General features: G+C 41.9%; 1 protein-coding gene and 1 long non-coding RNA gene across 4 annotated transcripts; both read right to left on the minus strand.

Moving 5' to 3' along the window:
- Positions 1 to 578: 578 nt before the first annotated feature.
- On the minus strand, positions 579 to 12,805 carry LOC137344945 (uncharacterized). Of its 3 annotated transcripts, XR_010968508.1 has the most exons (9): positions 12,497 to 12,805; positions 8,839 to 9,060; positions 7,695 to 8,268; positions 6,728 to 6,892; positions 5,601 to 5,742; positions 5,004 to 5,114; positions 3,964 to 4,126; positions 3,028 to 3,203; positions 579 to 2,402 (listed from the first exon to the last, which is right to left on the minus strand). It is a non-coding gene; the product is annotated as an uncharacterized lncRNA (long non-coding RNA). The 3 variants fall into 3 exon arrangements; XR_010968507.1 differs by lacking the exon at positions 3,964 to 4,126; XR_010968509.1 differs by lacking the exons at positions 3,964 to 4,126; positions 8,839 to 9,060.
- A 3,450-nt stretch (positions 12,806 to 16,255) lies between these two features.
- LOC137344947 (dehydrogenase/reductase SDR family member 13-like) lies at positions 16,256 to 25,846 on the minus strand. The gene is made up of 6 exons (XM_068008240.1): positions 25,720 to 25,846; positions 25,185 to 25,303; positions 22,596 to 22,719; positions 20,747 to 20,766; positions 19,532 to 19,823; positions 16,256 to 16,799 (listed from the first exon to the last, which is right to left on the minus strand). Exons 1-6 carry the CDS (start codon positions 25,844 to 25,846, stop codon positions 16,534 to 16,536), a joined length of 948 nt encoding a protein of 315 aa, XP_067864341.1. The 3' UTR covers positions 16,256 to 16,533.
- Between the last annotated feature and the right edge of the window lie 1,492 nt (positions 25,847 to 27,338).

Consider the following 27,338-nt stretch of genomic DNA (forward strand, 5'->3'; position numbering starts at 1 on the left):
GCAGAAATCTGAAATATCTAAAAAAAGATATTTACCAGAGAGTTTAACAGATGAGTAAATCAGTGATTTAAATACTTCATCTGCATTTCAGCAAAATTGAGTTGTAGTCCAAGTCACGTTAAGAGAGAAGCTACATAATCAGAGAATGATCATATTTATTTGAACCTCAATCTCAAATTTCTAAGAGATATTTGTTGCCTCAACTAAGTATATTCAGAAACATTTGCCTGAGGAAGGAGAAAATCTCCGAAAGCTTGTGAATTTAAAATAAAATTGCTGGACTATAACTTGGTGTTGTAAAATTGTTTACTATATTCAGAATGGCAGTGTTGGTGTTTTTAAACTTAGTATACAGTTTTGCAGACCGTACACAAAATTGATCTATACCTTATTAGAAGAATCTCCAACACAAGTACCTGTACATAGCAATCCATTTCAAAAATTCTTTGCTTTGCTACTAATTTAGTGTAAACTGGAGAAGGATGCTTTTCTAGATCAAAAGTATAAACAAGTTATCCAAAACAACACAGGAATTGCAATGACCAACCACTTTTTAAAAAAAATTCTCAGGATGTGAGCAATGTTGATAAAGCCAATTTTATTGCCCATCCCTAGATATGCTGACAAGATGGTGGCCATCTTGAACCGATGCATTCCTTATGCTAAAGTTGTTTCCATGATAGTGTTAGGTAACGAATTCCAGGATTTCATTCTGCGACATTAATATAATGCACAATAGAAAGCAATTATTATTAGACACCTGTCTTGACATCTTTACAAGTTTGGTAGATTGCCTTCATGTTTAGTCACTATTTTTTCAGTTCTTACACACACATCTCCCACATGTGCTATTCTATAGCTAAGATAGCAAGCAGACAACCTGCTCCCAAGTGACAGGCAATGTTACTCTTGACTTTCCTGCTAGGTAGTGTGTGAACATAATGTTTTGAAGTGAGCGGGGTCATAGCCCTGCCTTTTCTCCTCTTCCAAAGGGAGAGAGCTTGATGTTACCCTTTGCATCATGGTTAAGGCTCGGAACTCACTAAATGAAACTGCAGCGTGTTAATGAGCTGTAGCATCAAGACACCATGCAGTTTGCGTACATTCTTAGCTATATGACTGCATACATTTACTGTCTGTCCCTCGACGGAGAATACTTTTTACCAGTAACATTCCAGTCACCAACTTGTATTTTTCTTTTTCAATGATAGCATCCAAATATCAATTCGATAAAATGGAAATACTGGCAAGTTTCAAACCCTCCCAGCAATTTGTGAGTTTTGTTTTTAAACAGATTATTTTTCTTATTTCTGTTACAGGAGAATGTTACGCACAAAACATTTCAGAATTTAATAGAATCTGTTCCAGACTGGGCTTAGTTTTTCCTGCTCAGGCAGACTGCCATTGGGCCATCTTTCCTAACCAAAATTTGTTCAATGACCCTTGAATTGGAGCTCTGTGGTGACTGTTGCAACATGCACATTAGTGTTAACTTCTATCACCACCCTACTCATTGCCTGTTCTTCAGATGGTGGAGTTCTCCTTGAAACAGTGACTCATTACCTAAAGCTTTTTCTTCTGCTCCTACTTCAGGCACTGAAATACCATTACATTGATGAATCTTCAAGCCCACTGAAGATAGGGCATAATCTTCTATTTGTGCTATATGTTGGATCTGTGAACGACTCTATCCACCTTTAGTGATTGTGTGAATTTCTATCACTGTTCCTCCTGTTTCCGCTGCCTCACGATTCTGAGCAGCCAAGCTCTGAATAACCAAAGATCTATGCAAATACCCTGAAACCGGAACAACATGTTGCACCCCTTCATCCAATGCAAACTCTTCACGCCGCTCAGAGAGTTTTTAAATTATCTGTAGGCCTGCAGGAAGTATCTGAACGTCATTATCAGTGTGCACTACAGTAGTTAGTCCTTGAAAGTCTTCTGTTGTGCCTTCTATTCCATTTTGAATGTTCTTTGTTTGTAGCACAGAAGACCCCATTTCCGGCAAGACCTCAGAGTCCTGCTGTACCACATGCATCTCACTCATGAACTCCATCTCATTAGACAGGCCTTCAACCACCTGAACGAGCTGATGAATTCCAGAGGTTGTATCAGGTATACTGATAGTCATAAATTGTGCTGTTCTCTTCTCTGTTCTGCTCTACAATCTGATCCTGTAGTTTCTTAGAAATTCTGGGATTCCAATCATCTGGCATAATTCTTTTAAGTGCTGCTCTATGGTTCCTCATGTGTTTTCGGTGCTGGCGAGGATCAATAAAGCATTCCTGACAGCTGGGGCAGGTGTATGGCTTTTCTGCTGTATGAGTTCTTGTGCTGTTTCGGGGTGCGCTGGTCAGCTACCTTGACTCCATAATACTCACAAGCAAAAGGTTTTTCTCCTGAGATAAAATAATAAACACATCATTTGTATTCGTTCTTCCCTTTCTGACCTCATTTCCCTCCCCAAATTGTCCTTGTAAATCAATATTAGGTTTGCATATTAATACAGCTGAGGAATTTTCAACTTCTGATTCCAAACCAACCAAAATCCAATGCACTTACGAGATGTGCTGAGAAGACAACCATGGGCATGATTTTGACCTCGAACCGGGAAGGGGGCCTCAAATTGCGGACGGGAAACCTGCAGGTAGGCTTGTTGGGCCAGGGGGAAGCACACCTGCTCCTCTGGGCCCACAAGCTGTGCCAGAAAGGCACTTGCCTGCAGTTTCGGGCCTTCTTACCTCCTCTCACGTGGTGTGAAGGATAAGGCCCGGGGATCCCAGCTCCCAGAGGTTGAAATAGTAAAATCTTTAAAAATGGAGGCCTGCAGCATCCTGGAGAGGTTTTAGTCACCAATCCGCCTCTTGGGAGCGGGTTAGTTGCCTGCCCCTCATCCCGCCCCGGTGAAAACTGGAAACGTGCAGCTTGGAGGCAGGTCTGAAATGGTTGCGATTTTGAATACCCACCCGTTTTTCAATGTTAATATCGTGCCCCATATCTTTCAACTTGGTTAAATTCCATTACCTGTATGTTTGATCATATCTCTGTCCAAATCTCTTCGGTCCCTGAATTTTTCCCCCACACTGCTCAGACATATTCTATAATCGAACGGAGTTCACCCCCTTTTCTCATGCTTTGCTCTCCTTGTATGTTGCCTCCACGGTACATGCTCAAAGAATTCTTTACCGCATATATTACACCTTTGAAAGCGAAAATTGAAGTAGTAAATTAGGATGTGATCATTTACAGCCAAGTCCACAAGAACAGATCCTCCATCCAGTCACAAACTTTAAATGCACCAAACCACTTCCATTTCAATCCCTGATCCACCAATATGGGATTAGTGCTGAAAAGGGAGGTTCCTTATGCTGCTCCATCCACCAAATTCAAACAGACAAAATCAGCAAAATAGCAACAGTACCAACTATTCTGACTCTCAGTATCAATGCTGTCCAGGACTCGGAAAAAAGGAACTAGCAGACTGGCTGTGGAGTACCATATTATTAGTGTTTGGCCAGATATAGATACTGTACTGTAGTAAATGCAGGCAGTCAGAGAGAAGACTGACACTGAAGAAACCAGGAAAGTGGTACCGGGCCAAAACTACTTCAACATATTGAAGTAAAATTCAGTGTAATTTATTGCTAGGTACCAGGACTACACCAAAATGAGAATGTATGAGATATTTGCTCTACCATAATTCCACTGTATTCTACTATACCAGATGAACAATGATTTCAAAAATGTTATCACCAATATGTTCACACAAAAAAAAGTCGTTTTGACTCTGCATTAAGACTTACATGAAAACTAACAGAATACTCCAGCACCATGGGAATGAAAATCCCTGTGCAAGTGTTGCTACTCAAATTGTCTGATCAGTACACTGAGTTGTGGTTCTCATACATTTAAAATGTTAATCAATTTAAGTGCAAGTTCTGAGAGACATAACTACTGCACCTGTAAAAGGTCAATTATTGAGTGCGATACAATATGTGCCTGATAATCCTTCTTCCAGTTGTAACTTTTACCACAGACCTAGCAGTGAAATGGTTTGATTCCACGATGTTTGACAGACTTGTGCTGCTCTACGTCTCGCCTATCATAAAAACTCTGGTCACATCTGCTTTTGCAAGGGGGAGGGTGAAAAAGAAAAAAAAAAAAACATACTCCATCAGGTACATTGACATTTTGACTGGGTTGCCACACTACAAGTGCTAACCCTTTCTGAATCTTGTTTTCTAAAAGTTAATAGATGTAGAATTATGGTTTCTCCAAACACAATACAGATAGTTAATCACGCCATCATCAGGACTGTGCATACTTTTCACCCTCCTAATTATTAATCAATGACTTCTGTTGGAACATACATCTCTCTGTCCATCAGGTAAGGGCAGAACAGAGATTCCTTGTGATGCCTGCCCATAGTTGAATATGGGCAGGCATCACAACACTCACTGTTGAGGCACCCATATGAAGAATGAGGTAAGATACCTACTGTTTATGGAATCATACCCAGCCATCAGGAGCAATGGGAGAAAATGGCAAGTGGCCTCATTCAGAACTACTACAATGAGTTCAAGATGTTGTGAAGTTCAACAGCTGGAATGGTTTGGCAGAAAGGATGGTTTGGGCCAAGGCATTGGACTCATTTATGAAACAGCTAGATGCTAGAATGAAGATGGTGGGGTTGCTGGAAGGATTAAAGCAAATGAGCCAAAGGATGTTAGTCATCTGAATCTATCGTGATCACTACACCTTTAGGAGCAGCTTTATAAAAACACCAGCAGCACACCACTTACCTCGTGCATTGCGCAATGGCAGCTCCCTTACCTGCAGTCTCTGGGCTAGTAAATTCATTAGTAGCCATTGCAGCTTCTCACAAAGCCAAAGTTTCAGTTGTGACCTACATCTGTAATGGCACCGGCCCAATGACTTGTGTTAAAAACCTACAAGCATTATCTGATAAGTCTGTGCAAAACGAGAATACGAATACGCACACATTTTATGAGGAATGATGTGAGGAGACTGGTGTCTTTTCATGTGTTTCTGGAATCCTGAGTTGGAGCATAAGCACTTTCCACAAATAGAGCACAGGTGCTTTGGATCAGCTGTGAAGTTGAAAAAATAGAATATTCCTCACCTCAAGCATTTCACACATTACCAAGACAGAATAAGGTACCATTATCACATTCCAAAATATATTGTTAGTTTAAAAAGCAGAATGTTCCAACAGTAATGTCCTATAGGAAAGAAATTCTAACATTAAGGCCTAAAAGTTGAACCTTATTCTCCCCTCCACCCCAAGGTTTTTATTTAAACCAGTAAGCAGTGCTCAGTCAATATTATTTTCTGATTTAAGAATTTACAGTTGTTAAACAGTTTTAGACTATATCAGATTAAATTAAACTCTACATAGTTTTTTTTAAAATTTGCTCTGAAATCACAGATTGAGTTAATTCTGTAAATTAACCTTTTTAATTGAAAAGAAACAAAACAATGATCTGCATATACACACACACTCAACAAGAACATTTCCAATATAAGGTGCAGTTCAATATACTTAACATATACACACAGATCCCATGGTCACTAACCTGAATGGACACTCGTGAGATTCTGGACAGTGCATGGTCAATAAGGCCTTCCGCATATCCCACGTATGTGATCCTTCTTGCCAGTGTGGAATTTTAAGTGAAGTTTGAGACTTCACCAACAAACAAAAGACTTTCCACACAGCTGAGGACATCAAAAACATGCACAATATTTTTACCAATGTGAGATGTTCAAAAATTAGCCACAAAACATTTTTGTTTCTCTATTTTACATTAAAATAATTGGAGAATATATTCCTCAAGTTAAAATACTACTCTGTTTAAAACCAAAATAATGACACTGTATTTGGCAGAGTCACTATACTGTATTAGCAACAGTTCCAATATGCAAAACTAAAGCATATAGTTGTGTTGTTTTATTTGTGGGCAAGCCATTTTTCTCCATTGCTCTCCTCAGACCACGTTAACTGTGGCTGATCAGTACACAGGCATCTGCAAATTTAGAAGAGTTGCACAAGAGCAGAGGAAGACTCTCGCTCTGTTTGGAAGTGTCTGGCCATTTTGCAGCATGTGTTGGGAGAGGGAAATAAAACCAGCATCTTACTACTGCATGGAGCATAAATTACTTGATCTCAATATATTGCTGCATCTTGGCAAGAAAAGAAGATATGTTACACAACTGCTATCAAAGCAATAACTGGAGGTTACATATGCCCATATTTCAGCAGTCACAAAAATCCTTCATCTTGACCACTTATAATAATTTTGAAATCACTCATATTGGATTATCCCTTGTAATATTATGGGTTGTTGAAGCTTATCTGAATACAAGAGAGTGTTTAAAAACATGGAAAATGCCATCAGGTCCAATCTCCAGTGAGGGAGGGAAGAATGAAAGAAGAAAATGCAGGTTTCTGATCCTTATCACTGCTAGAAAACTAATGTGCAAACATGCGCGTGCGTGCACACTGAATAGTTCAAAAAAAAATCGCTGGTTTTGAAATATTACATGTGCGTCACCAACATAAAACTATTTTTGTTTGGTTCTTTGTTGTAAGGGGAACACTAAGTTATTCACAATGATATAGGTCAAATACCTTGTTGTAAAAGCAGTATTAAACCTATTTTGCAGAAGCAAATCAGACAGAAAATGCCTATGCCCACCTTACCTTGCACTTCAATGGTGTTCCTCTTTTGTGTGCCTTCATATGAAGCAGCAGTGCAGTCCGTTTTTGAAACTGTTTACCACATTCAGCACAGACATGTGTTGCTCCTTGTCCTGACTCTGGACCTGCAATTTCAACAATCTCTGCTTTCAGGAGTTTTCCTGCTGCCTGAAATAAGATTTTCAAATCATGAGTTTTTGAAAGAATGGTTAAAAACAGTTACCCCATTCACAAATTCATGGATAACATACACTCTTCACCCTTGTTACAGCATAGGTACTTAGCTCACAAAAGCTAAAGCTGTGGTAATGGCTTCTCAGAACACTAGTTTTAAGTACTGTACTCCAAATATTTCTACACAATGGAAGGTTAACCACATGCAAGGACTGTAGTAGCACTTTCTGGATCAAATGTTTATTTTATTGAAATTAAATGTGATTATGAAAGAATTGAAAAAAGTGCAGAAACACCACAGAAAATATCCAAATAAATGCTTCCATCAACAGGCTAGCTACTTAGACAGTATATTGCAGTTTTCAAAACAGCATCTCAGACACTGAGTTGACCCCTGCGAATGAGAATTTGAACTGGTGCACGCTACGCTAATTCATAAATGGATCCATATTCCAAGCCAACATGGACATGACTGAGTGCAAAAGTTGGAATAACTGCCAGATACATGGGAGTTTTACCATCATTTTGTGCAGAGGACAGCCATTTTGAACAATGCTGCAAAATTTTGATTAAGTTTACTAGTATAACTTGGGAAAATAATTCTCTTCACTTTAGTGACAACACAAAATCATCCTTGTTGATTTTAAAGAATGGTTTGCTGTTGATTTGAGGATACATCAAATAACTGCAAAGGTGGGTGTCTAGATATTTACTGTGTTGTGTAAAACAGCATCTCAAGGACAACTCAGAGAATGCAAACTTTACCTCTTCAGCAGATTTAATTATCCTGTCTCACCTATTTACTTTGCGTTCCAGACTTTTCACTCGGATGTTTCTTTTTAAAGTTTTGTCGGTGACCTGTCACTTGCTGCAAAATCATCTCCTTGCCTTTCAGCCTGGTTGGCATCCTTGGGCTCGGCTGTACAGAATGCTGCTCCTCTGTTACTTTAAGCAAAGATTTAGAATTATGGGCAAGAACAGTGTCTGTTTAACTCAAGTCCTGTTGATCACTCAGCAATTTTTCATCAGGTGGACATTTCACTTTGGCTGTCTGAGGAGCTTCATTTACAAGATCAGTTGGATTCTCATCCCCAGTGGTTGGGAAGACTGTTGGACTATTTCCTGCTGCAGATATTACACTGGGTTCAGTCAGATCACTGAGTTGATGAGACATATTCAGTTTATCAGCTTCTCTCGGTTTTACAGCAGAACAGCGAACCTCTGTGAACTTTTGAATGTTTGCATAGATAGTCACAGCTTCTTCCATTACAAGATGCTTCGCAACTGTGCCTACCTCTTCTAAAAATTCACGATCAAAGATAAGAGGTGTAGGCAAACTCTAAAAGGTAGCAAGCTTCTTTTGCTGTAACCTAAAGTAAAACAAAGCACCAATAAGAATATTCTACATGAAATTGCATTTTTTAAAATCAGTTTATATAAAAATCTTGATCCAAACATAAAATTCCATTGTACCAAATCAACTCTGCATACTCCAATTAGGCAACTTTTCTAAATCAAGGCAAAACACAACTATTTAATCCCTAAAATCAGATTTAATATATTCAGATGTGCTATGTGAAGTATTTCATTACAGAAACACTACATCAGTTGAATTTTCTGCCGACAAATCTCATCTATAACAAAACATTTCAATAACAAATATAAAAAGATATGCTCTTAGTTCTAGAAATAAAGCCACTGCCTTCAATGGCTAAGTTTGTTTTTGCCTGGTCAATGGATGAAACATACTGATAACTAAAGGACACCAAAATCAAACTGTCCTTCCTGAAAGAGGGAAAAAAGACAAATAGAGGCTCTAATTGTAGGAGTGGGGAAAGGGATGGGGGTGACAAGCAAGGGAAAAAAATTGGAGTAGAATTCTGGGAAATAAGTTTGGTAATGTAGTTACTATAGCATTTGATTTTCCCTACTGGGTTCACCTGCCAGCTCCACCGCTGCTTCCTGACTGGAGGTGACTCCTTTCTCAGTGAATAAGTCCTGGAAGTACTTGCTGCTGGCAGCCAGCACAGATTTGTGGGCTCTGTACTCTTCCCCCTTGATAAGCAGGCAGGCTGATTGCTTTTCTGCTGACTATTCAATTCATCCAACAGTTGTTTGCTATATATACTGGAGAGTTGTCTCACAATCCTAGCACTATCCACCTAATGAGGGGAGGAGCAGGGGAAAAAAAGAAAAAAATTAAACAGGAACATGGAATGCAGGCATATGTAGAGCTAATACCACTTTGAGGATGATAACTACACAAGTTTTTTTTCTCCCTACATACAATGCACAGTAAATTATTTGAGTTGAAGTGACATGGAACCCTATGACCTTAAAGCTTGGTGTCAAATGTTCAACCATTTCAGTTTTCAGCATGACCTTGAACACTGTTTCCCTTAAGACTTTGTTACTAAATCACCCTATTTTATTATTACGACTTTTTGTCCAGAATAATTTACCTTTTCTCTGCTAACCTCACCCATCCAAGTTAGCCCTCATATCCTACTAATGCATTCTTCTTGGTCAAAACGGGATGATTGGTCTCAGATCCCAATGGACTCTGTAACTTTAACCTCAATTGACTAATGAGTGGTCTTTCCTGTTCAGGCCTGCTGATCAAGATTGAGATTTAACCTTGGACACCTCCTTACAATATCCATACTCCACATCTGTAGCTACCAAAATAACCTGAAGTAATTTACTGATGTGCTCCCTCTGAAATTAGCCTAATGACATAGGCATCACCAGTTAATTAATTCTTGATGCTGGAAACTGACCTGAAATTGACAGCTGAATCAGTGTAATGGGACTACTGGAAGTTCCAGCTGCTTTATTACCATGTAATTTACAAGCAGAGTCGATGAAGATTAACATTCCAGTAAATAATTGATCAATGGCAGCAATCAGAAAAACATTAACAAATATTGAGTTAAGTGGTTCAGTAAGCAAGGGAAAACTTCCATTAAATAACTCATGTCTTACACACCAAAATCTCAAGATAGTCATTTCCCCATTTGTCTTTTTGGTATATCATGTGATCCACTTGGGCTGTACTGCATTTTATTTTCGCCGAGCTTTCCAAACATTTCTCACATGCACTGATATACTCTCTTATATATTTCTCTATTCACAACGACTTAGATGAAGGCATAGAAAGTCTCATATCTAAGTTTGCCGATGACACAAAGATTGGTGGCATTGTAAGCAGTGTAGATGAAAACATAAAATTACAAAGCGATATTGATAGATTAGGTGAATGGGCAAAACTGTGGCAAATGGAATTCAATGTAGACAAATGTGAGGTCATCCACTTTGGATCAAAAAAGGATAGAACAGGGTACTTTCTAAATGGTAAAAAAAGTTAAAAACAGTGGACGTCCAAAGGGACTTAGGGGTTCAGGTACATAGATCATTGAAGTGTCATGAACAGGTGCAGAAAATAATCAAGAAGGCAAATGGAATGCTGGCCTTTATATCTAGAGGACTAGAGTACAAGGGGGCAGAAGTTATGCTGCAGCTATACAAAACCCTGGTTAGACCGCACTTGGAGTACTGTGAGCAGTTCTGGGCACCGCACCTTCGGAAGGACATATTGGCCTTGGAGGGAGTGCAGCGTAGGTTTACTAGAATGATACCCGGACTTCAAGGGTTAAGTTACAAGGAGAGATTACACAAATTGGGGGTTGTATTCTGTAGAGTTTAGAAGGTTAAGGGGTGATCTGATCGAAGTTTATAAGATATTAAGGGGAACAGATAGGGTGGATAGAGAGAAACTATTTCCGCTGGTTGGGGATTTTAGGAGTCGGGGGCCCAGTCTAAAAATTAGAGCCAGACCTTTCAGGAGCGAGATTCGAAAACATTTCTACACACAAAGGGTGGTAGAAGTTTGGAACTCTCTTCCGCAAACGGCAATTGATACTAGCTCAATTGCTAAATTTAAATCTGAGATAGATAGCTTTTTGGCAACCAAAAGCTATTAAGGGATATGGGCCAAAGGCAGGTAGATGGAGTTAGATCACAGATCAGCCATGATCTTATCAAATGGCAGAGCAGGCACGAGGGGCTGAATGGCCTACTCCTGTTCCGATGTTCTATTCCTGATGGAGCAGGAAGAAACAAGGTCAATAGTAAATGTTGAATAAACAGAGTGTTCAAATTCACACACTATTACCATCATGAGATTCTAAATCACTATCTTAGATAGCAAAACTAAATATTCCTAAAATTGATTTATACCATGAAATATTAGTATGTGTTACTCCCCCGTCTCCAGCCCAGTACCATGTGTTACTCCCCCGTCTCCAGCCCAGTACCATGTGTTACTCCCCCGTCTCCAGCCCAGTACCATGTGTTACTCCCCCGTCTCCAGCCCAGTACCATGTGTTACTCCCCCGTCTCCAGCCCAGTACCATGTGTTACTCCCCCGTCTCCAGCCCAGTACCATGTGTTACTCCCCCGTCTCCAGCCCAGTACCATGTGTTACTCCCCCGTCTCCAGCCCAGTACCATGTGTTACTCCCCCGTCTCCAGCCCAGTACCATGTGTTACTCCCCCGTCTCCAGCCCAGTACCATGTGTTACTCCCCCGTCTCCAGCCCAGTACCATGTGTTACTCCCCCGTCTCCAGCCCAGTACCATGTGTTACTCCCCCGTCTCCAGCCCAGTACCATGTGTTACTCCCCCGTCTCCAGCCCAGTACCATGTGTTACTCCCCCGTCTCCAGCCCAGTACCATGTGTTACTCCCCCGTCTCCAGCCCAGTACCATGTGTTACTCCCCCGTCTCCAGCCCAGTACCATGTGTTACTCCCCCGTCTCCAGCCCAGTACCATGTGTTACTCCCCCGTCTCCAGCCCAGTACCATGTGTTACTCCCCCGTCTCCAGCCCAGTACCATGTGTTACTCCCCCGTCTCCAGCCCAGTACCATGTGTTACTCCCCCGTCTCCAGCCCAGTACCATGTGTTACTCCCCCGTCTCCAGCCCAGTACCATGTGTTACTCCCCCGTCTCCAGCCCAGTACCATGTGTTACTCCCCCGTCTCCAGCCCAGTACCATGTGTTACTCCCCCGTCTCCAGCCCAGTACCATGTGTTACTCCCCCGTCTCCAGCCCAGTACCATGTGTTACTCCCCCGTCTCCAGCCCAGTACCATGTGTTACTCCCCCGTCTCCAGCCCAGTACCATGTGTTACTCCCCCGTCTCCAGCCCAGTACCATGTGTTACTCCCCCGTCTCCAGCCCAGTACCATGTGTTACTCCCCCGTCTCCAGCCCAGTACCATGTGTTACTCCCCCGTCTCCAGCCCAGTACCATGTGTTACTCCCCCGTCTCCAGCCCAGTACCATGTGTTACTCCCCCGTCTCCAGCCCAGTACCATGTGTTACTCCCCCGTCTCCAGCCCAGTACCATGTGTTACTCCCCCGTCTCCAGCCCAGTACCATGTGTTACTCCCCCGTCTCCAGCCCAGTACCATGTGTTACTCCCCCGTCTCCAGCCCAGTACTATGTGTTACTCCCCCGTCTCCAGCCCAGTACTATGTGTTACTCCCCCGTCTCCAGCCCAGTATTATTTATTACTCCCCCGTCTTCCAGCCCAGTCACCTCTCCACCAGTAGCCGCTGCTGACATTGCTGCTGGTGATCTCCCTCGAGTAGTGCAGGCCGCTCTGGCTGATGTGACACCGCCGGAAGATCTCCCAGCGCCTCCGCTCGTCCACCACCACCTCCAGCTCGTCCAGGCGGCCGCTGTCCCTGCGACGCCGCTGGTAGAAGAGCACCCCGTCCCGGAACACATGGCCCGCTTAGTGTGCTCGGTGGTGCCGGGCTGCTTCTTGTGCGTCAGGTAGCGCACGATGGCCCAGTCGTTCTCCCCCGCAACGTTCCCTTGAACGAGGGAACTACAGAAAACGTTCCGCCCCGTTTGGTTCCGGTGTCGAGTTAAATGCCCGGATCTGTGACACCGTTCCGCCCCTCCCCCTTTCCAAGCTGCTCGACCTCTCTGCGCATGCGCTCCGATCAGCAGCCAAGAACTGCTGCTTCTCATTGTTTGGGGGCGCGAACTTTCCAGAGGTCTGAAAAGTGATTGAACTTATGGTGTAGTATCACAATCTTAAGTGTGTTTTCCCTAACCGTGCTCATTTACTGGTCCTGGTAAATGGGACTTTCCTCTATATAGTTTTTTTTTTAAAAAGTCCCATTTTCACTAAAGCTGGAGGATATGTTGCGATATAAACCATCTAATTTCAGGATTAAATCCAACTTAATCCAGTAATTATCCCCACAAAATGAATTCCCAAATTTAGGGTTAAATCCAATTAAAGCTGGAAATGTTAATATCAGCATATTGCAGTATTGTTGCAAAACACGCAGCTGCCTCCCTGTTTGGCAATGTATCCGTGTATTTAAATCACAGCACAGCTGAACCAGAGGTCACAGGATAAATTAGAGAGAAACAAGTCATTTATTTTAGAATGCAACATACTTAAGAGTCCAGTGTATTATAACAGATAGCAAACTTACTGTAGATAAAGATGTATCTACAGAAAAGAAAGGTCTGTTTGAATCTGAATAGTCCATACATCGCAATATAAATCATTTTTATCAACGTAGCAACAGTTACTGTGCATGTCATTTAGATTAGCCATAAGACGTGATTTACAATAATGAATTATCAACCAGTTACTCTAACAGTCAGAAGAAGTATGTTATTGACGCACTCAATAAACTCAAATAGAAAACTCTACTGTAGTATAAAAATGGACCTATACCAAATGTATTGAAGAATCAGATAAAACCTTCATGAAGGAAAACATGGGTAGTAAGTGCCATTGGTTCAAGTTTTATTTTGCTTTTATTGGTCTGGATCAGAAAACAAGCTTCTTCAAGACAATTCTCTTATATGGCTGTAGTACTGAAGACTGACCATTCAATGGTGCTGTAACAAACTTCAACCCTTAATTACCACAGTGCCTTCCGCAGCTGCATCACATTCCAGCCACGTTGTAATACTGTGCAGACACAAAGCAACCAAAATGAAAGCATTAAATGTCAACGCAAACGAATTTCAAAAAGAAAACACAGAACTGGGAAATTTTAAAAATGGAAAAGAAATAAAAATTGAAGGAGTGACCATGAAAGATAAAAATATGTCAATTAGAGATTTTAAAAGTGATATATGTACACACACATATACATGTGGCTCAACTGCTGTTCTGTGCTGAGCTAGCTGATGTTAGCCAAAGTGCTGGTGGAGCATTATATTTGGCACAATTTCCCTGGGCTAGAGAGGCAAGGGGGATTAAACAAAAAAAAGCGGGATTTTCACCCTTTGTCACTATGCAGTGATCTTGCTGAAGAAAAGCAGGTGGGATTACAGAGTGAGGACTGAAATGGACTGAGTAGTGATACCCCCGCAAGCCTGCTAACACTGGCTCAGAGGCTTACAGGAGAAGAATGGCCACTTTGGCGAGGTACTGAAGGACTACTGTTGCCTGTTGAATCATACCACAGCTTAAGGCAGTACCTTCAGAAAAGAGGGAGAAATAGATTTAAAAAAATCAAAAGCAAAATACTGCGGATGCTGGAAATCTGAAATAAAAACAGAAAATGCTGGAGAAGCTCCGCAAGTCGGGCAGCGTCTGTGGAGAAAGAAACAGAGTTAACGTTTCAGGTCGAAGACCTTTCATCAGGACTGGAAGATGTTAAAAGAGTTAAAGTTTTTGAGCAAGTACACAGCCAAGGAAAGGGGGAGAGGGAGGAGGAAGGAACAAAAGGGAAGGTCTGTGATAGGGCAGGAGTGATTAAATGACAAAAGGGATGATGGTGCAAGACAAGGAGGGTGGTAATGGGACAAGTAAAGAAACAAAAGATTGGTCTAAAGTAGCTGTAAATGGCAACAGCAGAGCCATTAACAGCACTTGATATCTGAAAAAAATGGGAGCAATGGTTATGATCTGAAGTTATTGAAATCAATGTTGAGTCCAGAAGGTTGTCAAATGCCTAAACAAATGTAAGGAATCTTACAACACCAGGTTATAGTCCAACAGTTTTATTTGAAAATCACAAGCTTTCGGAACTTACCTCCTTCGTCAGGTGAGTGAGTGAAGGGTCCTAAAATCGCATCGCATATATTAGGCTGGGAGACAATCACAGCAATCAAAGGTGTCGTTGGTGTTCAGACAGGTTAGCCACGGAAAACATTACATCCCAGTATACTGAATACACAATGGGTCAGATTACACAGACAGAGAGAGAAAGAGACCCGAAAGGCAGAGAGAGAGAGAGAATGTCCAGTTGTATTAAAAACAGATAACTTTTTTTTTCCCGCAGGTGGGGTTACATGTAGCGTAACCCCACCAGCTACACGTAACCCCACCAGCGGGAAAAAAAATTATCTCTTTTTAATACAACCGGACATTCTCTCTCTCTCTCTGCCTTTCGGGTCCCTTTCTCTCTCTGTCTGTGTAATCTGACCCATTGTGTATTCAGTATACTGGGATGTAATGTTTTCCGTGGCTAACCTGTCTGAACACCAACGACACCTTTGATTGCTGTGATTGTCTCCCAGCCTAATATATGCGATGCGATTTTAGGACCCTTCACTCACTCACCTGACGAAGGAGGTAAGTTCCGAAAGCTTGTGATTTTCAAATAAAACTGTTGGACTATAACCCGGTGTTGTAAGATTCCTTACATTTGTCCACCCCAGTCCATCACCGGCATCTCCACATCATGCCTAAACAAAAGATGAGGTGCTGTTCCTTGAGCTTATGCTAAGCTTCACTGGAACAGTGTAAGAAGCCGAGGACAGAGAGGTCAGAGTAGGAGTGGGAAGGGAAATTAAAATGGCAAGCGACCAGCAGGTCAGGGTTGTGCTTGCAGACAGAATGGAGGTGTTTAGCAAAGCGATTACCCAGTCTGCGTTTGGTCTCCCCAATGTAGAGGAGACCGTATTGTGTGCAGCAGATTCAGTATACTAATTAAAAGTAGTACAAGTAAACCGCTGTTTCTCAGCAAGGCGATCTCCCAGTCTGCGTTTGGTCTCCCCAATATAGAGGAGACCGCGTTGTGTGCAGCGGATACAGTATACTTAATTGAAAGTACAAGTAAACTGCTGTTTAAATTGCTAGATAGTCGGGAAAAGAAATATCTGCATCAGCTATTGAAGTAGCCACAAGAAAAACAATCACCTTTTTTCTTACAACTATCTGGATCAAATAATCTCTGAAGTCAGGATTGACAACTTTTAAGGTACCAATTAGATTAATTTCTACTGGATCTTTTGGAGTGCCTTCATTGAAGAGTTAGTCTAAAATTTATTTTTCTATCTGGTTTGTCAGAACGCCTTTTGGTGGAGTTTGTACTTTTTAATCTTAAAGGAAAAGGAATGTCAAGGGGAGGAGTACATTATGTACAAAGTGGTTTAAACAAAAAGTACTCCCTCCTCGATTTCTTTTACCCTTTAACTGTTCCTTTCAGTGTTTTTTTAAGTTTGTCCCTGCAATTTGGAAGACCCTATAAAAAGTGAAAAAAGGTTCTCTGCTGTAAATGATAACAAAATGTTTTCGCATATAAATTGGTGGGATTGCTCACAGGCCTACACAAATAAATCAACATTCGTAGAACTAGTTTCCTCATCAGTTAATGACCGGAGAGTCCAACCATCCTTTCACTGACTTCACAGAGCTTTTTGGCCACCGCATCATCTCGTGCGTGAGGCAGGACCTCCTGCACTTGACAGTCAAAGAAGTACCTGCCGCTGAATTTCTCAATCCCTTCTTGCACGGCACAGTAGATTGATGTCTGAGCCCCATCAGCTGGAGTTCGAAAGAAAAGGGTAGCGATAGGGACAAAGAATACTTTGTGCCAACATTTCAAATCACGGAACACTTCAGTGTACACAATCCCTGTAAAAGAGAAAAAAATGATATTTTTGAACACAGATTCTGTGATAAAAATATTTAACTTGGAAATGAATGTGCAGAAAAATCAGATTCTTTTCATTGTTACGCATTTTTCAAGTTAAACCTACATTGGTGTCCAGTCTGGGGACACCTAGATTTTAAAATTCTCATCCTTGTTTTCAAATTCCTCCATGGCCTCACCCCTCCCTATCTCTGTAACCTCCTCCAGCCCTAAAACCCTCCAAGATCTCTGCGCTCCTCCCGTTCTTAACTTTTGCGCATCCCCGATTTTAATCGCTCCACCATTGGCGGCCGTGCCTTTAGTTGCCCAGGCCCTAAGCTCTGGAATTTCCTCCCCAAGCCTCTCTACCTCTCTCTCCTCCTTTAAGATGCTCCTTAAAACCTACCTCTTTGACCAAGCTTGGGGTCATCCGTCCTAATACCTCATGTGGCTCGTTGTCAAATTTTGTTTGATAACGCTCCTGTGAAGCGCCTTGGGACATTTTACTAAGTTAAAGGCGCTATATAAATGCAAGTTGTGGTTGTTATACTATCTATACATTATTAAAAATCTTGTGTAGGGCATGCACTTCCTGGCCACAAATCTTACTTCTCTTGGTCATGATAAGAACATAAGAAATAGGAGCAGGAGTAGGCCAATCGGCCCTTCGAGCCTGCTCTGCCATTTAATAAGATCATGGCTGATCTGATCCTAACCTCAAATCTAAATTCATGTCCAATATCCTGCCCGCTCCCCGTAACCCCTAATTCCCTTTACTGTTCTGTTGATATTTACCATTGGACATTGCTATTCAATATTTTCCATTCGACGTTGCTATGTTAGCTGTCTCAGTGTAGTTGTGGGCTCTGGCCACCAGGTGGATCTGTGGAGCACATGTCTGAAGTCTCCTGACGTTACCAGCTTGTGGATCACAAAACTTCGATTGATCAACTGACCGTGGACAACTCCACAGGAAAGTTATTGGTACTCACATTATTTTTCTAGCAAAAATCTCTGCTTTATTTTATTCAGTTTACTGATGTTATAAATAAATGTTAATTTGAAAATTAAAAATGCACAAATAAAATAAAGGTGAAAATGAGGTTTTGTATGATTCCCCACATTTGAGATGGACTCTTCCAAACCACTTTTGACCTGACAATGTGGTTGCCGGTCTGCTCTTGGAACATCTGCATTTTTTTGTTAATTTTACCTGCACTTTTCATATCATCCATTTTTTTCCCAGCGGTTTATATTTATGTCAACACTTAGTTTTAAAAATTGAGTTACATGTAAAATGCCCATAGACTGTGACTACATGTCTTGACATCCTGAAACCAAATTTAGTCACCGTGGCTTTACCAAAATAATAATGAATAATAAAGCAGAGTGCTCCTGTGATGACTCAGTGGGCAAATGCACCACTGCTATGTCAGTTCACACCAGAGGGCCATGTTTGATCTGCAGCCAGTGCTGAACTAGCTGACGACAAACAAAGCAGCAGTTGAAACACTACAACAGTACCCTAGGCTAGAGAGAGGGAAATATAGCTATTAATTGCTCCTTGTTGGAAAGAGCACGTGCATCAAGGGACAACAGGATTGGCCTCAGTTGTGACACCCTATATGGTAAAATAGCCCACTGTGGCTCCCAGGTGAAAAATGACCACTTGGGTGGACAAATGTAAGGAATCTTACAACACCAGGTTATAGTCCAACAGTTTTATTTGAAAATCACAAGCTTTCGGAGCTTGTGATTTTCAAATAAAACTGTTGGACTATAACCTGGTGTTGTAAGATTCCTTACGTTTGTCCACCCCAGTCCATCACCGGCATCTCCACATCATGGCCACTTGGGTGGAGGCACCAGATAGCTGCTACTTGTATTTGTCCCATCAAAAGAGCAGAAATCAGGGGGGGGGGGGGGGGAAATCAGGAATAAACATGAAAGTGGTAACCAGGGATGTAGGCAAGTTTTTTTTTCTAATTTCTTATGTTTTTCCCTCAAACTTAGGTCTCCCACCTCCACGGCGACATTCCAACATTTTTTTTTATTGGAAAGAGCACGTGCGTCAAGGGACAACAGGATTGGCCTCGGTTGTGACACCCTATATGGTAAAATAGCCCACTGTGGCTCCCAGGTGAAAAATGACCACTTGGGTGGACAAATGTAAGGAATCTTACAACACCAGGTTATAGTCCAACAGTTTTATTTGAAAATCACAAGCTTTCGGTGTTATAACCTGGTGTTGTAAACATGTTCGAACACATAATGGTATGACGCAGGCCTGTGCGATCAGAATCAGACAGGCAGATAAAGAACCTCCCCCACCCCATTAATTTATTTTTTCCTTTGTTTCCATTAACCTTCGACATACCGTCTGCGTCTGAGTGAATGGCTGGAGACCTGCTCCCACAGCCATTCTGTAGCCACCTGTTGGTTGTGCACGAGTGGCGCAAGGTGATTTGAGTTTTCTTTCCCCCCCAAGTCTATTCTTAACTACAAGAAATTATCCATATATGATAAAGAAGTGTAGTGACTAAGTTGACCAATGTGCTGCTCTTTTACATGTTTTGGCGGAGCAGGCACGAGGGGCTGAATGGCCTACTCCTGTTCCTATGTTTTAAAATTCAGTTTTCCCCCCATTGAAAACCATACCTATGTTATTTCTAGATTCACACTGAGGAATACAGGTGTATGTAAAAATATATCTGTTAAATAATTCTCCACTCACCTGGATGAACAGAATAGCAGGTAACATTAGTTCCCTCCAGACAACTGGCAAGTTGCCTGGCAAAAAGTATGTTGCACAGCTTGCTGCAGCTGTAATTCTGCATAAGCTGGATCACGCTTTCTTCAGGAGGGTTCAGGTTACTGAAATCTATTTTGCCAAAGCGGTAAGTTGCAGAAGTGACAACAACAATGCGACTAGGGGCACACTGCTTCAGCCGATCCAACAGAAGGTGAGTGAGAAGAAAGTGGCCCAAGTGGTTTATTTCCCAAGTCGTGACGTATCCATCAGCTGTCTTGGTGCCTCTTCCAACACCTGCAGGATAAACAAATCTTATTACTTCTCAATCAGCTTTAACGAAAGATGCTGGAGGTGTCATCCTTTGAATGAGACGTTAAACTGAGGACCTGTCGACCTGTTCTGTTGGTTTAGCTGAGTGCTAAAGATCTTACGGAATTATTCAAAGTAGTTCAGGGTTTCCTTGCTAACATTCTTCCTTTAAACAATACTGCCAAAAACAGATAAATTGTTTATTCAACTCACTGCTCTGTTTGCCCACACAACAGCCACTGCACTTCAGAGAAATTCCTTGCTTGTGAAGCATTCAAATATTTTTGGGAAACTTGACATATAAATGCAAGTTTTTGTTAATACAAATAAATACACCGACTTCTGGTTTATTTCTTTAAAAGTTCAACGTTGGATTACAATTGCTGTTTACATTAAATACAGTAATTATAAGTATTACGCATCAGTGTGCCCTGGTGGCTCAGTGGGGAAATGCAACACGTGGGGGTCGATTTTGGGATGGCCAAGCGGTGCGTTCGTGGCGGGGGGGGGGGCTGCTAAAATTCGGGATTCCCAGGCCGGATGCGGAGCCCGGCTACAACCCGCCCACTTCTGGGTTCCCCAATGACGAGCTTAGATGCGCGCGCAGCCCCCGCATGCGGGACTCCCACCGGCAATTAAAGCCCGCGGGATCCCACTTAAACCAATTAATTTGATAGTTCAGGTCGTTAGGAGACCTGATTTGTAGGATATTTTTGGAGGGGTGGGAATTTCATCTCAACTGAGCGTGTTTCCTGTACTGGGGGAAACACTCCCAGTTGAAACAGACGTGTTGCAGCCACCAGCCTATGGCAGATAGGCTATCACTCCATCAACACTCAGCTCATCTGTGGCCACCGCAAGAGATTTCTTCACGTGTGCGCCAGATACCCTGGCAGCTGCCATGATTCCTTCATCCTCAGGGAGTCCAACGTCCCGCCCCTCTTCCACGCACTCAACACCCACAAGGGCTGGCTCCTCAGGGACAAGGGATACCCCCTGCACACGTGGCTTATGACACCTCTGAGGAATCCCACCGCTGAGCCACAGCGTCGATATAACGACAGCCACATCGCTACCAGGTCTACAATTGAGCAGGCTATAGGGCTGCTCAAGATGCGCTTCAGGTGCCTTGATCTTTCTGGGGGAGCGCTTCAATACGTGCCACACAGAGTGGGACGCATTATAGTCATCAGTTGTGCCCTGCACGTTTCCCTCCTCCTCCTGACCCCATCGAGCAGCACTTGGAGTGAGGAGTCTGAGAACCTTGGAGCAGCCTTTCCTCTGGGCTGCTCCATGCTGTCAATTTGGTTCTTTGCTGCAGGAAGAGCATTGGAGGACTGCCCCTTTAAATAGGGCTCCTCCTGCTGACAGCCTGTGATGCGGGTGTACAGTGCGCCCGCTGCGCAGATATGCAATGGGAAACCCGGAAGCACGGGTAAGTACATTCAATTAGGCTGCGATCGCGTGCGGAGCACCCCGATTTCACTGGGCGCGTTACCCATGCGCCCAGTTGACCCCCTGCTGCCAACCCACCTCCCTCCTAATATCGGGCCCGTGGTGTAGAATGAGCCGTGCAGATCAGGAGAGTCCCAGGTGTGATCCTTAGCCTGTGGTGAGTTAGCTGATCTCAGCTGGCGAAGAAAGTGGAGATGCTACAATTGGCCTGAGCATCTCTGGGATACTGAGAGAAGGGGGAAAAACATAAATCAGACAGAGTTCCTGATGTGAAAGAAAGCATGAGTGGATATCAGGTCAGAACAAGATTGGGCTCGCCTGTGATGCTTGCCATGGTTGAATATCCTGCCATCATTCACTTTCTATGTTCACATAGAAGGAAGCTCCTTAAGTGAGGTACTAGAGAGCTGCTGGTGCCCATAGAGCTGTACCCCAGCAAGAGCCAGCAATTTCAGTCGGAGTGGGCAGAAAATTAGGAAATAAAACAAAAGAATGTATGAGCAAAAGAGAAGGTCAAGATTAAGAAAAGGACATTCAGCCCATCAAGCTCATCCTCTAGAATTTCAATTCACCCAGCCAATCGTTCAACTGTATCTCAAATTTCCCTACTGTCTTTGATTCCACTACCTTTCCTGATAGATCATTCCAAATATTTATCACCCATTTGAGCAAAGAAATATTTTCTAAGCTGCATTTTAAATTTACTTTTCACTAATTTAAATTTATGGCCCTCTGTTCTGCTAGCCTGACTGACGAAAGCAGTATTCAGCTTATCAATGCCATTTAATACTTTACATATCCCAAAGAAGCATTCTGTTTTACAATAAATTTGAATTAGTACTTTTAGCCTGAGCTACATGATCTGTCAGAATGGTGCTTTTCCATCTTTCGGAGGCACCAGGCATGCACGCTGACACTCCACAGTGTATAACCCAGTGGTATAAGCGTAAATTGTTCACTCTGCAGCAGACTAACCTGTATACTTCACATCTAAAATTAAGTTCTGTTCCATAGGAAGCTTTCTTCTATATTGAGCATGAGAAAAAAGTATTTGGAAGAAGTCCGAATGGTTACACAACCATTATTACAGAATAACACATCAATTTACAAACAACACAAATCCATCTTACGGAATGCCTAGGTGTTTTAATGATTATATTTACCAGCACAGAGAATCAAATACAGACTCTGATAAATGACTGTAATGACTGTTACTTGTTTGAACAATATGGGCAGTCAATCTGGTTAAACATTGCTTGTGACAGAATGTTTAAATTCTTGCCTGCATTATTGATGAGCAAATGCAGCTGGGGTTCTGATTTCAGGAAAGTCACTGCAAAAGCCTTTATTGATTTAAGACTCGCAAGATCAAGTTGCATAAAGATCACTTCGTTGTTGCCGCTCTTCTGTGGATGACAAATATATATCTGCATTAATGCATTCTGAAAATCACTAGTATACAGTACTTACTCAAAAAAATGTTCTTCAAACTTCTGGGCGTTACTTGCAGCTTTCAAGACTCTACACTTTGTGTTTGAGATATATTTAAAAGTTGTTCTTTCATTCCTGGTATGGGCTTAAAACATGGTTAGGAAGCAAGCTGAATACTTTTAAGCAAAGCTTATTCTCCGTACTGCATGTCTCTCCGCCATCATTTTTGTTCACTTTCCACCCTCTTGTCCGCGCTGACTTGTGTTCGGTTACTGTTCCATGGGTGCAACAGCACTCCCCACCCCCTTATCTAGCCCAAGATGCCATTCTTCACGAGTAACAGGAGTCAATGAGTGTCAGCGGGCTATTTGACTGAGAACAACATCATAAGCCAATTATAATCCTGTCCTTTCCCATTATCAAAATACTGAGGTCACTGATTAATTAACACGAGCTGAAACACTGTCTGATTCTTCTTCTCTCTAGCCCAGGGCGGAGACCAATTTTGTGTTTCTTTTTTATGTTTTCACAGTTTTTTCCCACCTCTGCTGAACTTGCTAACTCATCGTTTGGATATCAGGGGGTGGGGTGGAGGGTGCAACCCTCCAATACCTCGTCCAAGTCGCCATTCAATACCTGGGAGCATGGACAATGAGAAACAGAAGATTATCCAACCTTGTGAGCTGTTGAAGCCAAATCCAATCCTGCCCTCACCAGAATTGTACAAAGTGCCTTTTCCAGCAGCAGCCATTGGAAGCAAACAGAAGTAGGTACACTGGCTGGTTTTCCCCTCCCTAGCCTCAGGCACACTGACTGCCACCCTGCTTGAGATCAGCTAATTGTATACTCTGATATGCGTGGTCAGTATGGGTTATTATCTTTATCAACTGAGTCATTGAAGGAGCCACAATGAGTATATTTTTACTACTTTTTTTCCCCCCAGGGGACACTACTGGTTATAAAAAATGCCCTTTCTCAAAAGCTCTGCCTTCCTAGTAGATCCATAAACGTCAATCAAAGGTAACCATTAAAGGTGGGTGGAGGAAGGGGCATGTCACACCTTTCGATACTGTGCTAAAATATAACCTTGGATAACTTTCTTGGTGCTCTCTGCTGTATGTGTCAGCTTGGCTCAGTTGGTAGTAATCTCCACTCCAGTCAGAAGGTTTTGAGGTTCCTCCCATTCTGAGGGAGTGATAGCAGCAGTTTTGCAGAGAAGGTGCATAGTGCCTGAGCATTCAGCGACATTTACGATGTCAGCAAGCATTACGCCAAGGAGAGGCAATTAAGTGTTTGAGTTGGGTGGGGAGATCAAGACAGCTGGAGAGGTTGAGAGAGCTGGAGGTATCAGAGAAGATGAGCCTGGTGAAGGCTTTGGGAGAAATTGCAGAGTGATATGGGGTTAGGTTTGGGATGGGAGAGGGGCTAGGAATGGATAGGGGGGGTAGAGGAAGAGATGACAGCTGAGGCAACTATATGGTCTTGAACTTTAAGGCCGTTTCTATATAAATGAAAGCTTTGTATCTTCTTTCTACTGGATCTGCCTCCTTGAATTCCATCCTAGCTCATCTGCAGGTCTCGAAAACACTCGGAGTGTTACTGGTGGCCAAAAGACAGATTTTGTTGATAGAAATCAAACATTCCGCTGTTGAGTGTCCAGTAAAGCGGGGGCATCCAATTCATGGCCCATGAGCCATCTACACATGCCCTGTCCATCTAGTCCACAAAGCCCCAATCAAACAGTTTTGATTTGGGCTTTGTGTTTCTTAGTCGACTGGGTTCAGGCTTTTGATTTTGAATTTGTCCACCAACAGTTTGGAAGGGTCCGTTCCTGACAGTCCCGAGCAGTACTGAGGGAGTGCTGCATTGTCGAAGGTGCCGTTTTTTTTGGATGAGATGATAAACCGAGGCCCCGTCTGCCCTTTCAGGTGGGCGTAAAAGATCCCATGGCACTATTTTTGAGAATTCTCCCTAGTATCCTGGCCAATATTTATCTCTCACCCAACATCTAAAACCATAATTATCTAGTCATCATCACATTGCTGTTTGCAGGACAAATTAGCTGTTGCGTTTTCCTACATTACAACAGTGATTACACTTCAAAAAAGTACTTAATTGGCTGCAAACCACATTCGGACATTCTGAGGTCGTTAAAGGCACTAAAAAATTCAAAATCTTTCTTTACGTCGGGGGACCTGAAGGCAGAACATTAAGAACAATACCCCTGAATTTAGAGGTGATGGGAGAACCCAGGATTTGGCTAAAAAAATACACTAAAACCTGTCTTAATTCAAAAGCCCCACTAAAATATTTTAAAAAAAAATCCACTGACACCATTCTCAATTCAAAAGCCCCACTAAAATATAATGAATTTAAAAGACTGGAATGGAGAGCTTGCACATGCAGTTATTGCTTTCAAGGTGTTGGCGGCACAGGTCACCTTCCTGATCTTGTCGACCGCCACTTCGGCGCGCTCCTTGCTCCTACAAGCCAGAATCACCCGAGCTCCCCGCCGGGCCAAGTCCAGCGCCGTCTCCATTCCGATCCCCGTGTTTGCACCTGACACAGTCACCAGAAAAAAATGCAATTAACATTTGGATTTAATGCAACGTTAAAACCGGATCGGAAGGGTAAAACTGTTAAAAAAATACAAACAACGCTTCCGATTTGGGAAATTTGAACCGTTTACAGTTGCATCGCTACGAGATTTTCATTAGAATTTGTACAAAATGTAAGCAACTAAAGTTTCAGTTACTAAAAGTGTACGGTTTGCATGTTTTTTTTCCCAGACCGAGAAACCTAACGTCTATTCGCGGTTGTGCAGCATTCAGAGCCACAGGGAAATGTACCTGTGACCACCTGAAATAAAAACAGAAAATGCTAGAAAAGCTCAGCAAGTGAGGCAGCATCTGTGGAGAAAGAAATAGTTTACGTTTCAGGTCCAAGACCTTTTCATCAGAAGTTTGCTTTGATACCTGTAACTATCACCGTCTTCCCTCTCAGTGAAGTCTCACTCCTACATTGAACCACTTTCAAGAAGTTATAATAAATTAAAATGTACAAAGCGACCAGTATTGCAGAAGCTACTATCCAGGCAACCATAGCTGCAACTTTGGTTAAAAACTGGTTACTAAGCCCTATGTAGTGAAGCCACACCTAGAGCATTACAGTTAAAACCTAGACTGGCTTACTGCAGAACACACTGAAATCGAGTTTAAGTACTTAAAAAAAAGGGGAGTAAACGTTACCCATCATTTCTGCGATCCAATCCCATAAGACACTTATGGTTTTGTGCTAAACATGAATGGCAGCTCCCTGCGGGTTGATGTTAAAGAATGTGTGAGCTTCTTTATTGACTACAGAAAAAAAATAGTTAAAGAACACCAACAAATATTATGGAACTAATTTATGTTGCCATAATTTGTTTGGGCACTAATTGTAATATTTATAACATGTTTTTCATTTTCCTTTTCTTCCAGTCTTTGTTGTTCATATTTCATCTTCCTGCTTTTCTTCGCTCTCTTTATTTTGTACATTTTAAAAAAACTTTGGTTCATCACTCTCCCTCTTGTTTATCTTTCCTTTAATTTATTCCCTTGCAATCCTTATCACATTCCCAACTCAGTCTCCAAATCAGTATTTGCAATATGTGAATTGCAAGAAAATGGCTACCAAGATTCTTAAGAGGAAAAAAGTGATATTGTATATATTCAAATATCAGTTAGGCAGTAATTTTAGAAGTTAACTGGCTCTGAAAGCCTGTGGGTTCGGGTTATAGTAAAATGCAGGTTGCTTGGCTAAAAGCTTCTGCAACAGTGATCACCTTCTACATTTTATTACAACTTTCTAAAAAAGGGTTAAACGTTGGAGTAACACTTCACCGAGAGGGAAGACGCTGATAGTCAGAGGTACATTGTCTTGTGGCTCTGAATAACACAACCGTTAGATAGCTGGTCAGTGAATACCAAGCTTCTAGACATGCAAAATATGCAAACATTACTCTTTTAATAACAAACTTTTGTTAATTTGTAAAATTCCAACACGCATCTCATAGCTGTTCAATTGAAAACAGTTCACATTTTCAGAGATGGGAGCAAAAGAAAAATGCCAATCATGCCAGGAGCCTAATTGCCATTAGATCAGACCATCATTTCAATGTCAAAATGTTGTCAGTTCAACAAAAATATTTAAACTGCTGAAGACACCAAGGCAGAAGTATATAAATGTTGCTCAGGCTAGTGCTTACTGATAAGTTATAAAAGTTATTACCATTTACTTTTTCCAACACCATTCCTAACTTCAAACACAATGATTGCAAATATCAATAAGAAATTAACTAAAATGAATAAATTAATGTGACAAACTGTATACACATCATCTAACCAGTATTACAGATTTTAACAATCTGCGCAACCAAAAGAAACCTCAATATTGTTATACTCCAAATCTGTTATACCTATTGATCAGAATGGGGTGAAGCACAGGCTGTAGGGTCTTTTTTGACCTCCAGGACAAAAGCCCATCTGATTGTTAATTTTGTATTTATCAGGGAGGCAATATTTGGCATTCATTCTGACCAATAGACATCCAATTC

This window comes from Heptranchias perlo, chromosome 28 (genome assembly GCF_035084215.1).
Source record: "Heptranchias perlo isolate sHepPer1 chromosome 28, sHepPer1.hap1, whole genome shotgun sequence".
Lineage (NCBI taxonomy): Eukaryota > Metazoa > Chordata > Chondrichthyes > Hexanchiformes > Hexanchidae > Heptranchias > Heptranchias perlo.

Bases quoted from the DNA above. Each gene is read 5' to 3' on its own strand.
- LOC137344947 (XM_068008240.1), bottom strand. From the start codon at position 25,846: ATGGTTGCCTGGATAGTAGCTTCTGCAATACTGGTCGCTTTGTACATT. The intron at 25,304-25,719 runs GTATCAAAGCAA...TGACTGTGTCAG, and splicing joins GAAGACGGTGATAGTTACAG to GTGCAAACACGGGGATCGGA. The intron at 20,767-22,595 runs GCAAGAATTTAA...CTGAGGATGAAG, and splicing joins TTTGCTCATCAATAATGCAG to GAATCATGGCAGCTGCCAGG.